The sequence below is a fragment of the Berghia stephanieae genome, chromosome 1 (assembly GCF_034508935.2).
Source record: "Berghia stephanieae isolate SIO BIC M18660-M18661 chromosome 1, UCSD_Bste_1.3, whole genome shotgun sequence".
Lineage (NCBI taxonomy): Eukaryota > Metazoa > Mollusca > Gastropoda > Nudibranchia > Aeolidiidae > Berghia > Berghia stephanieae.
Window position 1 is genome coordinate 72,076,103 of NC_088360.1, and position 13,500 is coordinate 72,089,602.

The 13,500-nt window shown below is 35.3% G+C and overlaps 1 protein-coding gene across 2 annotated transcripts in view; it reads right to left on the reverse strand.

Moving 5' to 3' along the window:
- Nucleotides 1-1,226: 1,226 nt before the first annotated feature.
- Nucleotides 1,227-13,500, reverse strand: part of LOC144956053 (uncharacterized) — a 36,529-nt gene continuing 24,255 nt past the window's right edge. For both annotated transcript variants that reach the window (XM_078886367.1, XM_078886376.1), the window contains exons 13-16: nucleotides 12,599-12,663; nucleotides 12,124-12,211; nucleotides 3,847-3,908; nucleotides 1,227-3,592 (exon numbers count right to left, since the gene is read on the reverse strand). In XM_078886367.1, the coding sequence (XP_078742493.1) occupies nucleotides 3,518-3,592; nucleotides 3,847-3,908; nucleotides 12,124-12,211; nucleotides 12,599-12,663 (290 nt within the window). In that variant the 3' untranslated portion in view covers nucleotides 1,227-3,517. The remainder of the gene's footprint in view (nucleotides 3,593-3,846; nucleotides 3,909-12,123; nucleotides 12,212-12,598; nucleotides 12,664-13,500) is intronic.

Genomic DNA, 13,500 nt, shown 5'->3' on the forward strand with positions numbered 1-13,500 from the left:
CCGAGACCTTCCGATTAGGATTTGAAGGTGCTAAGCATTTGGCCTCTGTCCCTTTTGACCGACATATGGTGAGGGATTTGTCAATCCTCTCTATGAGATACTTTCTGTGTTTGTACATGTACTTGTTTAAGCTTTTCATAGACAATGTGATGTGTAACCAAACACACAAAGTTTGATAAATCACGTAAATTTTTTTAAAAAATTGATGTGCTTAAAACAGTAAAGGCTAATTTACTGATTTTAGAACATCAAGTTTAAAGATTATGGAATTTTGCTGGTTGGATTATTGATATATTTGCTATTGTTCTGGGCTGGACGAATGGGATCATTAATATTATGTGTAGGAGAGTGGTGTGTGCAAGTCAGATTTTCAGATCTGTAGTTTGTGCATGTTGTAACTCTGGAGTTCATTAAATGAAGCACCCATTTGAACAATTATCTTGCCTGATATCAACTTAGAAACTTGAAATTCACAAACAAGAGGTATAAAGGATTGGTTTATGTGAATGTGCCTGATTTTTTTTCCCCAATTCTTTTGGTTGAGTGGACCGATCATCCACAGCTCTTGAAAATAGTGTGAAAACTACGCAAAGTTCGAACCCCGATTACTCAACCACCTAATCAAAATTCGCTATGTCAGCAGCACTTTTACTGAAAGACAATAGAGAGAACTACCCACATACCGATTTTCAGATTTCTCATGCCAGTCGGCTGACCACCAGCCACTCCACAAAGTGAATGATGCGCTGAGTGAATGATGGAATAGTGTTATATAACAACGTATTTTCATATACATGTTATATGACAACCTTCTGTCACGTACATGGTATATGTCAACTCACACCCCTGTTCATGGTATATCACAACACACGATTCTAAACAGGTTTTCAACAACTTCTTTAATTTGAATGTATAATGTAATTATCGACCATATATGGCATAATTGATGACCACTGGTCACGACTATCTAATTATCGTCCACCCAGAATGTCTGGAAGTGGTGGTTGTCATATCCCTGTGTGCTAACAAAGTCGCGAAAAACCACCGCATATGAGTATATATATATATATATATATATATATATATATATATATATATATATATATATATATATATATATATATATATATATATATAATTATTACATTTTAATGAGTTAACTTACATAATTGTTCTAATCTTACAGTAATCTTATAAACATGTTTGTGAAAGCTATCATCAAATCATTTATTTCTTTTTTTATTTTATGACTGCAAGAACTAAATCAATTTTTTTTCAAAGACATGTTTAAAATACTCTTTTGGAGAATCTGATAATTTAAAACTTATTTCCCTCTAACAATCCAATATATAAAATATTTTCTACTTTAAAATAATGTCTTCTTTGTATTAAAAAAAAAAATTGTGTATCAGCTGTCCTTATCCAGGATGGCAACATTTATAATTTACATATATCAATTCAAAACGATGATTATCATACTTTGTATATATGATTATATGAACAACAATGTTGCTTCTAGATTGCAGCAACTAAAACTATAACATACCAATCCATTAGGATGTGACCTTTGAAATCAGGAGGAGATGGAAAATGATTTAGATAAATTACTGATTTCTTTTTATTTCTTTAAAATCAGTCAACGTTTTATTAATGAAACCTATGCTTCTCTTGTTTAACGAAAAGAATGGACAGTTAATATAATCCAGATAAAGATCTCAAAAAGTTTTACTTGCAATATCTTCTAAAATAATTTTCATTGCAATAGTTGACTGTTCACAACTTAAGACAATTAATTCAAAATCAATATGTTAAATTCATTGGAAAAAAAAACCCAATTCCAAAGCCACTTCAACATAGATTGGCAAATAAACATGAAATACGGTCCAACTTCTATAAGACGGAACCAAATGGCCAGGGTAAAAAATATTCTGTCAAAGACAGGTTACACAGGTTTTCATTCTTCTTCATTAAGGGCCATAATATACACACCACATGACTATGTATTCATGCTCACAATCATCATTGTTGTTGTAGATGCTTTTGAGGTGATCAAAAGTTGAGAAAAAGTCTAAATGCAAGAGATACTAACATTGATACAGGATCTCGCATTCCATCTTAATCTTTGAGTCAGTTACCATCCAATCACCTGCGATTACAGTTCATTGACCAATGGTAGTCAACAAAAAATAAAACCTGTTGAACCAATCTCCTTAATCCATTTTTTAACATGGCATTTGTGCATTCTTAAGAATTTTTTCACAAACATAAAATCTGCCTTAATTTCACAAACTGATATAAATTTGAACTGAATTTGAAGGCGACCATTAAAAGAAATGTTCAGCTCCTATGATGCCAGTTAAACTGAAGGTGTGATTTACTGACACCCATTGTGTGACATCAAAAGGTTTTATTGATTACACATGCATTTCATTAACAATTCACCACATCTGTGTGATTACAACAGTTGACCAGCCTGTCCTGGCTTATCAGTCGACTGTGTTCCACCACTCCATGTTACACCACATTGTTTGACATAATGTTTATGACTGTTGTCATTGACAAGCTGAAAGATGACCACTGTATCAGAGAGAAGGTGGTAACTGTAGGTGTCATGTCTGGTCAAGACATACTACTTTGTCTTGTGTCTGTACAGGAGACTGCAATTAGATACATTTCCTCATGACAGACTGTTCATTTAACCATTGACAAGTGCCATAATACGCACCGTTTCTGAGTATCTGAGAAGCAGTGACGCAACACTCATGGGCTAGGATCATAAACTTTATTTACTTACTGCTGACTTTGACAGGCCATGACTTAGAGGAATGAAATTTTGAATCCGATATCAGGAAGTGGTCTTTCTCCGCTTAATTGGAAATCTATATTATATCAAGACAAGGTATTCAGCGTTTACTATATATATAGCAATCAATAATGTGCAGTGGAAGGAAAAATTTTCCATCTTTCACAGGAAGATTTGTCAAATGGGAGTGAAACTGTGGGCGGAACTTTCATGTTCATTTTTGCATTTGACAGGTTCCAGTATACAGATAATCAAAATAGAGGAATGTACGTTTGGGAGATCAGAGGCTTTTCGTCTTATAGAAGGTGCTGTTTTGGCGGGTTCGACTGTATAACATATATAAACCATACATTGTAAAACTCTTTGTCATACAGAAACGTATATAAAAAATGTAAAAAAGAATCAAATCAGCTGAATCCCAGTGTGCATTAAAAAAAACAGCATAGTTAATCACAAATGAAAGTTTCATCTATGATTGGGGCATCAGGACTGCACACACACACACACAGAGAGAGAGAGAGAGAGAGAGAGAGAGAGAGAGAGAGAGAGAGAGAGAGAGAGAGAGATCGAGTGAGAGAGGGAAAGAGATTGCAGGAGACAGATAAATAAAAATTAGTGGGTAGATTACATGCTGTTTCATTATTTCTTTCCAAAACAAAAACAAACAAACAAAAAGCAGTACCACAGCTTGGTTATCATGTTGAATTGATGCAATTATTCTACTATGGCAGAAGTACACATCGTGTTCAGGCCGCACACACCATCTCCACGGTAAACGTAGTAATAGCCCTGTAAACAATGAAAAGTAAAATCAATTAAGTGTCTTTGATGGATATCATTATGGGACCATGTGTAGCTCAGATAAAAGTGCACCCCATCATTCCTTGATCAACACTTCCTCCTTCTCCTCTTCCTCCTCCTATCCCTCCAACAGATAATCCCACCAGGTACAGTAAGTATTTATTCAGACACATATATGTCCTAAAAGCAAAACAACTCATAAAGCAAAGAAACCAAGCAGAGTAAGTTAAGCCTTCATTTACCTCTCGTCCCCAGCCTGCTCCCCAGCTGTTCTTCACAATCCAGTATGGCTCAGTTCCTTCCTCTGTTCAGAGATGAAACAAAATTATAATCCACAGTCATAATTGGATATCAATTGAATTAAAAAATAAAAAGAATATGAATAATGGAAATGAGTAATGTCAATATCTAAGAGAAACTTGGAAACTGCGGTAAGTATAATCATGTTTAATGATGATTTTTCTTTCACTTCTTCTTCTTCTTTCAGCGTATCCTGAATTTTGCAGGGTTACCATGAATGCTACATCTCCATGCATCTCGGTTCATAGCATCATCTTCCTCAAGGCCCAGTTCTTTCATATTGTCCCTTACCCTATTCATCCATCTAGAGAATAAATGCGTTTGAAATGAGATGCCACAGAAAAGTCCCTATGAATGTCACGGACAGCCAAGACATCGACGAGAGGAGGGAATATGCCTTATAACCCTCAGCTCATGTCAACATGAAGTAATTGAAATTGTCATACTTTGGCCACATCGAAAGACATTTTTTAAATTGAAAAGCTTAGCATGGAAGGCAAGAAGAGCAGGTCACTATCTTTCTTCTTCCTTTTTCTTCCAAGGTTCATTCATTCATGATGTCCTCGATCTAGATATGATTACTAAATCTGAAAATGCAGTTAAAGAAAAAACAAACTGGAAGACCTTAATTTCTGGAATGGGGATAACGACTGCTCTTGTCCATTCTATAGGCCAGTTTTCTATTCTCCAAATTCTATTGCATAGGGTGTGATAAGCATTTATGCCTTTTTCTCCACTGACCAAGATCAGTTCGGCATATATGGCATCATTTCCAGCAGCTTTTCCTCCAGGGAGTTTATCAATGGCCTACTCCATGACACCTCTGAGTGGTTCCAACTCGGAGTCATTTCCACTTCATCACTTTGGTACATCTATCTACCATCTATCAGTGAGTTCACTACATCTTTGTTCTTTATTGCCATGAGACAGGGGCTGAATTTTTTAGTCAAAGAGTATATTCTCTGGTAAATCTGATGTTGATTTTGGTATAAAAGCCATTTCAATGGCTGTTGATTTTTTTCTCAAGAGAATCTTTCTTGTCCTCTCTAATTTACTCTTATTTGATGTTTCACAATCTTCCGAGCAACTTTGTTCTTTTCAGATATAAGTCCATACTGTTGCTCTCCTCTTTATCAATTTTCTATTTTCTTTTTCAGAGTTTTCCACTTCATCCACTCATGTTTTGTAAAGGTCCTCTTTGGGGTGGGTTTTTTTTCTACTTCTTTATCAAAACTTTGTTTATATTCTCCAGTCATTCAGTTACATTTCCTCTGCCTCTTCTTAATTCCTAAAGCCATTTTTTAAATTTCAATCTTTTAACTCTTTAAGATTCAACCCGACAAAAACCGACAACGGCATAATATTCATGGGCGGGGTAGCCAAAACTGGCCTCAGTAAGTAAAATCCAATCGTTGTGAAGGAAATGACAGGCCCTGTCACATCCGCAGGATGTTTTCAGCTTTGATTTTTATAGATTTGCCGACAGAAAATAAAATATGTTGTAGAAATTGCAATTTAAATCCTATTTTATTTGCGGGTGAAAATCATTGACATTGCACTTTGTTTGGTAAAAATCGGGGGAAAATTATGTCTTTGGTGATGAAAAATGACTTTGATAACAATTTTTGTAAATTTAAACAAATATTATGAATAATTTATAACTCCCTTATTTGTGGGGCGATTTTGTCATTTGTGGTATCAATTTTATTGTAATAAAGAGATAGGATCTTCAGAGTTATTTTTTCTGATGCGAAATTATTACTTTGTAATTTTAGCACTAAGAAAAGTAGTTGGTAAATAAATTTGTTACACCTCTTTGATCTACTGCCAAAGCCCATTCGTGTAGAATTGTGAGTCACAGGCTATCTATCCAGATGGCTGAAACGACGCTTCTCGCCGTCAATGTATTACGCTACTGTTATGTAAGGAATATAACACCTTTTTGAGTAGGCCTAAAAGCTAAAATCTAAAAGTACAAAATATAATTCTGAGGAATTTGAAAGTCACAATGTTGAAATCTGCTTGAAAAAAGAAGAACATTGGTCCTTATTTCAGAAATATTGGTTGAAAACCAACTGTTTTACGAATAAATTTGATTTTAAAAATTGCTTTTGTTTATTTTAGCATTTTTTTAGCAACTTTTTTATTTATCGGCCGATTTTCTTGATTTTTATATCATTGTCAAGGAGGGCTTTAGAAAGGAGGTTCGCCTTGGATTTTCAGCCCCCGCTAGTGGTTGGATAACGATTTCAAGCAAAACTACCACTTTTCTGCCTTGGTACAATTTCCTTGAATGCGCAATAATTGATTTTGTTCTTATAATTTCGGTACTTTATAATAAATTGGTTAATTGGCGACCATAAGTTTTAAATAATATTTCTTATGTCTTGAATGATATGAAAATATACAAAAAGTAGTGAACTATCAAAAATTTCACAGGAAAGTATGAACTATTTTTCTATGACGCCCTCTTACAAACTGAGTAATTGGGTTTGTTATCTTTTTTGAAATCGAAAGTACGAATCTGATTTCAATACCTTTTAATAACTATGGCTAATTTATCAAACCAGAATCTTTGAAAAGTGATAAGTACCAATAATAATTGCATAATAATTATTTAAGACATGTTTAGAATTATCAACTGTAGTTCCTGCAGATGATAGTTGGACCCATTGTCGTGCTTGCTCTGTCGAGTCGCACAGATATTATAGTGATCAGAATCAGACTCCGACATCCTGATTCGGAATCCGAATCGGATTACTGTTCCTTATTTTATTATGAATTATGGCCTGTGGCTTTATATTTATATATTTTTTCTATATGGTTAACTGACAAATATTGACTTTATTGTATTAGTCTAGTGTATAAGTCTAGAGGGCCCCTTTGCTCGTCACGTCAACTTCACAACTTGAACTTGAACAGTTGCTAGTTAGTGGGTCTGATATTACCATATCATATTCATATATGATGGAACTTGGACTCTGACTCTGAATATATAGTTATGCCCATTACATGGATCTGTGTTGCTGATATGACTGTCAATCGTATGGGACCAGTAACTAAGACTGAATATATAGTTTTGCCTCATTGATCTGAGATGTTACTGTTGTTACAGTTACACTTACACTCACTCACTCTATTATTATTATCTCTGTGACTATGGAAAGGAATTATGGATCTGATGCTAATCCATTGACTGAAAGGAATGAACTAATAGTCTGAATATATAGTTTTGTCTCATTGCTCTAAGATGTAACTCTATTAATCAACTCTATGACTATGGATCTGATTCTGATGCTACTCATTGACTGTAAGGAATGAACTATAGTAGTCAGATGCTTTATGAATGGCGCATGTTTTTCTCAGATGTCCCTCTATCAAAAGTTACAAAACTTTGTGTCAAATCAATTTTTCTTAACTGAATAAAGATTTTGGCCCGTATTAAATTGTGATGCCATATCACAAAAAAGAGTTCTTCTTCACGACCAATAAAAAGCCACGTTAAAACCGCTGTCAAAAAATTAGAGATTTTACATTGCTAAATATTTAAACAGTTTCGCACCACAAAGTAAGAGATGAATTCATCGTTTTTCAAAAAAATCTTGTGACACAGTAGTTCCGGCTAGTGGTTATGAGTTCACATCATACTATTACTATTTTCCGAATAAAAGCAAAACACATTAATTGTTTGTTTGTTTTTAGGTGTTTAACGGCGCTTTCGACACTATTTAGGTCATTTAAGCGCCCGTCTGTCTTTTATCAATCTTTTATCGGCCCTGAGGGGCCATAGCTGATCAAAACGTGTACTGTTGTAATAAAATCTTTATAAAATCATAATAGTTACATGTTTGTTAAGTAAAAATATCTATTTACAATTTCTGCAGGAGTTCACATTCCTGCAGATACTTTAAAATTGTAAGCGGATCGACCGACTGGAACAGAGACTTCAAGTCTCTGTTATCATAATGTTGTGACCTTATCTGTTCTAATTCTGTACATTCAATTAAAATGTGTTGAACTGTCAGGTCACAGTTACATCTTCTGCAGAGGGGTTTTTCATCCCTCTCCAGAAGGAAACGGTGAGTGAGGGCAGTATGTCCGATCCGGAGTCGAGTTATTTTTACCTCGTCTCTTCTTTTAGCCCCGAGTTGGGTCTGGGGCCGAGGTCACTTTTAATTTGTTTTAATTTGTTATGTACATCTCGACTCCAGGATCGTTCCCATTCCTTTCGGACATGTTTTTTAATATTGATCTTTAAATCCGCGTGTGGGATTTTACTGCCCTCTTGTAATTCTTGGCTCACCGCCTCTTTTGCCAGTCGATCCGCTTCTTCGTTCCCCTGAATACCCACATGACTAGGTACCCAGAGAAAACAAACTCTTTTTTTTAATAAATAATTTATTTGCACCTTCCAAGATACTTATGAGTCTTGGATCGGTGCAATAAAAATTTGAGATCCCCTTTAGTACGGACAGCGAGTCAGACAAGATCAAGAATTTATTTTTATTCGATCTCTCAGCCAAACGGAGAGCATTTAGGATTGCTCTCGATTCAAAACACATTAACATAAAGTAACAACTTATGTAGTTTGCATCCAATTTTGACTTTATAATTTATTGCTTTTTATTTACATCACGTCGCAATTACAGAAGACTTATTTGAACTAGTGATTAAATACTCAAAATTGTCAAATTAACATTGAATGTTTATATTTAACTTTGAAAAATTGTATCTATGCATGAACATTTCACACAGCATTTAAAGTTTTCTTTTAAACCTATAAGCTCTTAAACAATACGATATGATACGGAATCTCTATCTGTTCCTTTCTCGTAAAGCTGCGAAAAGAAGTCTACTTGTATCTATCGATAAGCCATTAAAGAGGACATCTATGGAATTGGAATTTCACAATCAACCCTGAGTTTCGCATGATATTGTTGTTACATTGTTGTTGAACACAAGCACATTTTGTGGAAACACTGTATCATAAATTGATGAATTTCTACTTTTGACTGGTCTACATTAAATTTATGTAATCCTCTTTGGCATAAATACCAAGCTATTTCTCAAAACTTTCAAAATAATGTTGGAAGTGCGTAATGTTCACTTTTATTTGTATTCATCAATAACGTATATTGATCGTTATAAAATGTAAACTTGTCTTTCGTTCCTTCATATTCAGATTCTGTACGAACATCATATAAGTTTCAATTAACTGAACATTCCATTTTAACAAATTCTTTCAAAATGGATAAGCGGAAAATCATAATTTCGACACTATAAATCATTTTTTAGTTCAGATCCTTACCTGTTATTGATTTTAATATAGCTGTAATAAGCGAAATACTTTCCTATTGTTTTTTTTTTTAAAGTCCTGAGAAAACATTTTTATTCAGACAAAATGATCCAGAGTTTCATACAAATTTTTGCAGCTGTACATCGTGAACAGCTAGCTGAGAAAAAGAAGAAAAAGACGCGCCCCTTATTAAAAATCCGACTATTGTACTCTGAATATATAGTTCTGTCTCATTGATCTGATATGTTACTTTATTAATTAACTCTGTGACTATGGAATGGAATGGAACTATGAATTTGATGCTACTCCATTAACTATATTGAATGAACCAGTACTCTGAATGTTTTTCCTCACATGAACTTTTGCCCCTTGTGGGTCTGATGTTCATGGACGTGATTTATTAGCAAATTCAAGATGGGGAAAATTGTGGTGTTGCGAATTGCAATGGTAACTACAATAAAGCCAACAAATGTTGTGTGTTCTGATTGCCTATAAAGAGGAACCAGACCAGTAAACATGGTTAAACAAACTCCCCCCTCGTGATGATATTGAACCACATCCGACAAAATTTGTTATTTGTGAAAGACATTGGTCTGCAGGTGTTCCAATGAAAATTCTACCTGGCAGACCGTTCGTCCCTTATAGGGATGAAATAGTGTTCAAAAAATTAATAAATTCAAGAGATCCTAATTACAACTACTATGTAGTGCATCCCTTAGTAGATATTTCGGTATTCATATTTTTCTTGGGATCATCCTCCGCAGATTACCTCCCTTTGTTGATATTGTACATCTCCTTTCCCCTTCATCTAATTGTTCATCCTCTTCCTCATCATCACATTACATGTACATTCATTAATCAAGCTTCTAAAGAAATCATCCTGAATCAATCACTATAAGGTCAGTTTTTAGAATATCTAACTACTAATCCTTTCCGTTTCTTGGCTACTCCTATTCACTGCTGATAATAATAATCATTAAATATTTTTTTGGACCCAGAATTCACAATCACTCTCTAAACAGGTAGATCTTGCCATATAATGCCTCTGCTGTTATTTTGGTGTAAATTTTCTATATTTTTTGTTGGCCCCCACTAGCGTTGCCTGAAGATTCCATATGATTGTCCTTTCAGTATAGTTGTCCTTGATCATTGTTTATATCTCAATGAGACGAGATCAGTAATATACTTTGTTTGTTTCAAATGTAACTAGAACATAATTTGGCTTTTTTACCTATCAACCATGCCTGGATAATTTATTCAACAACGTGGTGATTGTGACGCAACTATGCGATGAGCGTCTTTCAGCGATGACTCAATGTATTGTTGACGACTGTTAACACGTGAGCTGTCAGAACGACCAATCGTTGAAGGGTAAAGATGCTCAATAGCCAATCGTTCTTCTATCAAAAAACTTAAGAACTCACGAGAACAAAAGTTTGAAATGTGGTGATGGACGGACCTATGAAATCGTTTCTGGGCAGAGTTAGTCATGAGTGACCGTAGAAAACAAAAAGGCGACTGCAGATATCAAAGGGTAGGCTTATATCATCAAAGGATGTCTACATGATTGACATAGCCATATAGGGAACTCATTATCTACTCCCCCAAAAAGAATCTGAACACGAGACGGTTAAGGGATATTCAGGGGAGCTGTGACGGGTCAAATCTTATAGGTTTTGGAGTTTTTCTGAGACACTTAATTCTGAATTTCATTACACACCAGAGATTATCATCACTGCCACGGTCAGCGAGTGCGAGTGGCCATGACTGATGTTCTCCATCTTTTGTTGACAAGAAAGAAGTCAATCTGGTTTTAAGATTGTCAGTCTGATTCCATTTTCCTTTTCATGTTGACAAGAAAGAAGTCAATCTGGTTTTAAGATTGTAAGTCTGATTCCATTGTCCTTTTCATTGTCACAGCATGCCACTTTGGTGTTGAAATCGCCATGAAGAACAGTGGTCTGTAGATTTCTTTAAGCTAATCTTTTCCTGGGAGTAATCTTCTTCTGGATTAGTATAATATTTTGTTCTCTTGCTCTAACTTGCGTGGATAAAATGATGTCGCTTATCGGCTTGTGCCCATTTTGGGCCTTTTCTGTCTCTTTGCTAAAATAATGGCCACACAACTTTAGCCTGCCCTTTCTCTGCTGGAGTGGATCATCTTTCCTCCACCAACTGGAGAGAAGTGGCCTTGCCCTTCCCATCTGTATTCACAGATGCCTAGTATATTAATTTTAATGTTGCTGGTCTCATCCATAATGCTGTGCAGTTTACCAGCCGACATGCTCCTGACATTCCAAGTTGCAATTTTTATTTTACGACCAATTTTGATACCTAGCTTCCTACTAACTTTTTTTTCCTATTTTATCATCAGCTCAAGCTGTATGTGGCAAGGAGGTCTGCTCTTCCCCATCACTCGTTTAGGCCAATCACTCTTGGGGTTTGTTGCAGAGGCCTATAACTTTCATGTACTTTCCTTGGTTCCATTGTTCCCTTTGAGTTTCTTGGATGGTACCTCAGGAGTTTGCCACTGCTTTCTGAGGCGCAGTGTCCTTACCAGACTGGGGCCTTAGCCATTGTTTCTATCTTGAGAGATCATGTGTCCAAAGCCAAGGCAGATGCTTCTGCTGCCTCTCAAATCAGTCCATCCCCAGCTGCTTGGACTTCACAAATGCCTGATCAGGGGGGGTAAATGGATACTCAGCCTTGCCTCAGGGTCTCTCGCGCACTACTGAGGGAAGGAATTGTCTTACTTCCTATTTCATAGAGGATGCCTCTACCCCAGAATACTATAATGTACAAAAAAACTAGAATATTTAAGATATGCATGGGTGAAGGGGTGATTTGTTGTATTGTATGAGTTTACAGCAGTTTTTTACAACAATAACAACAAAAAATTTATAGAAAAAAAAATTAAACTCACTTCCATATCCAACAATAAGAACACCATGGTCAAGACGGCTGGGGTTACAGAAAATCTTCCAGGGATGGGCAATTCCTCCCATGTAGAACTGAGGAGTGGAGGAATGTTTGAATGAATGGCACACTTTATATGGAAGGTTTCCAACATATCAATTTTTAGCCAAAGGTGTTGCTAGCAATAACTTGTAACTGTCTATATAATGTTGCAGAAAAAGGGATATACTTAAGCCTCTAAAGCCCCTGCCCAAGGCTCTAAATGACTGATAATACTTGCTAAATGTATCATATAATATGTAATTTAATTTGTAAGTATACAACTATATATGTTCCTTTAAAAGTAATCAATTTATGAGGTAATTGGTTTTTAAAAAATCCCAAATAATTGACAGTGTGAGACCACTTTTATGAAGGATGAAAAAAATGGATCAATTTATCAATCAATCTTTTATAAATTCAATATCAATCGTGAACGGTACCTGCATCGCAAAGGCATTGATTCCAATGGATATTGGGCCATTCTTGGACAACCAGGCAGCCATATCTACAAAATAGATTTTAAAAAACAAATAAATAAATAAAAATAGCGTATATTATTATAATCTCAAGAGAGAGAAAAAAATATGGAATCATAAAATATGTCTAGAGCACCCTACTCTAACAATATTTTGTGACTAACAGAGAAGAGCTTCAATTTCAGGGGTGAGAATAAACTGGTCATTAAAAAGGAGGAAATTTTTCAACGCTTAGATCAAGAACCATCAATGCAAAAATAACCTATAAATTTAAATTTCAGTACAATTTATTGTGATGCAATCCAAAATGTGTCTCGCAGCAATTTCTGACACCACTCGGAGGAATTTCAAAAACTGAAAATGTAATTATAACACGGTGATTGTAGTAATGGTAGTGGTAGGGATGATGATGTGGTGGTGGTTGAACTAGTAGTGGTAGTCACCACATCTCCCTTATTCACAGATTCACTAATGCCCACATCCCATTGTTTCAAGTTGACCAGAGACGCCAACCTAAAATTTGGCTCACATAAATTTCGAAATAATTCCGAATAATTTCAATGCTTAAACAGGAATTTCTGCAAACAAAATAAAATCTATTGAGATCTATAATCATCCAAATACCCATTGTTTCAAATCAAGTAAAGTTCTAAAACCAATTTCATTATGATATAAAATATAAAATTGAATGGTAGGGGTGGTGGTAATGATGATATAATGGTGGCTGTTGTACTGGTGGCAGTAATGATACTGATGATCTATGTGGTTTTGGTGGTTGCAGAAGTAGTGGTGGTGATACTGATGTGTTGGAGAAGGTTGTAGTAGTGGTGGTAAGGCTGTGGTAGTGATTGTTGTTTTAATGGTGA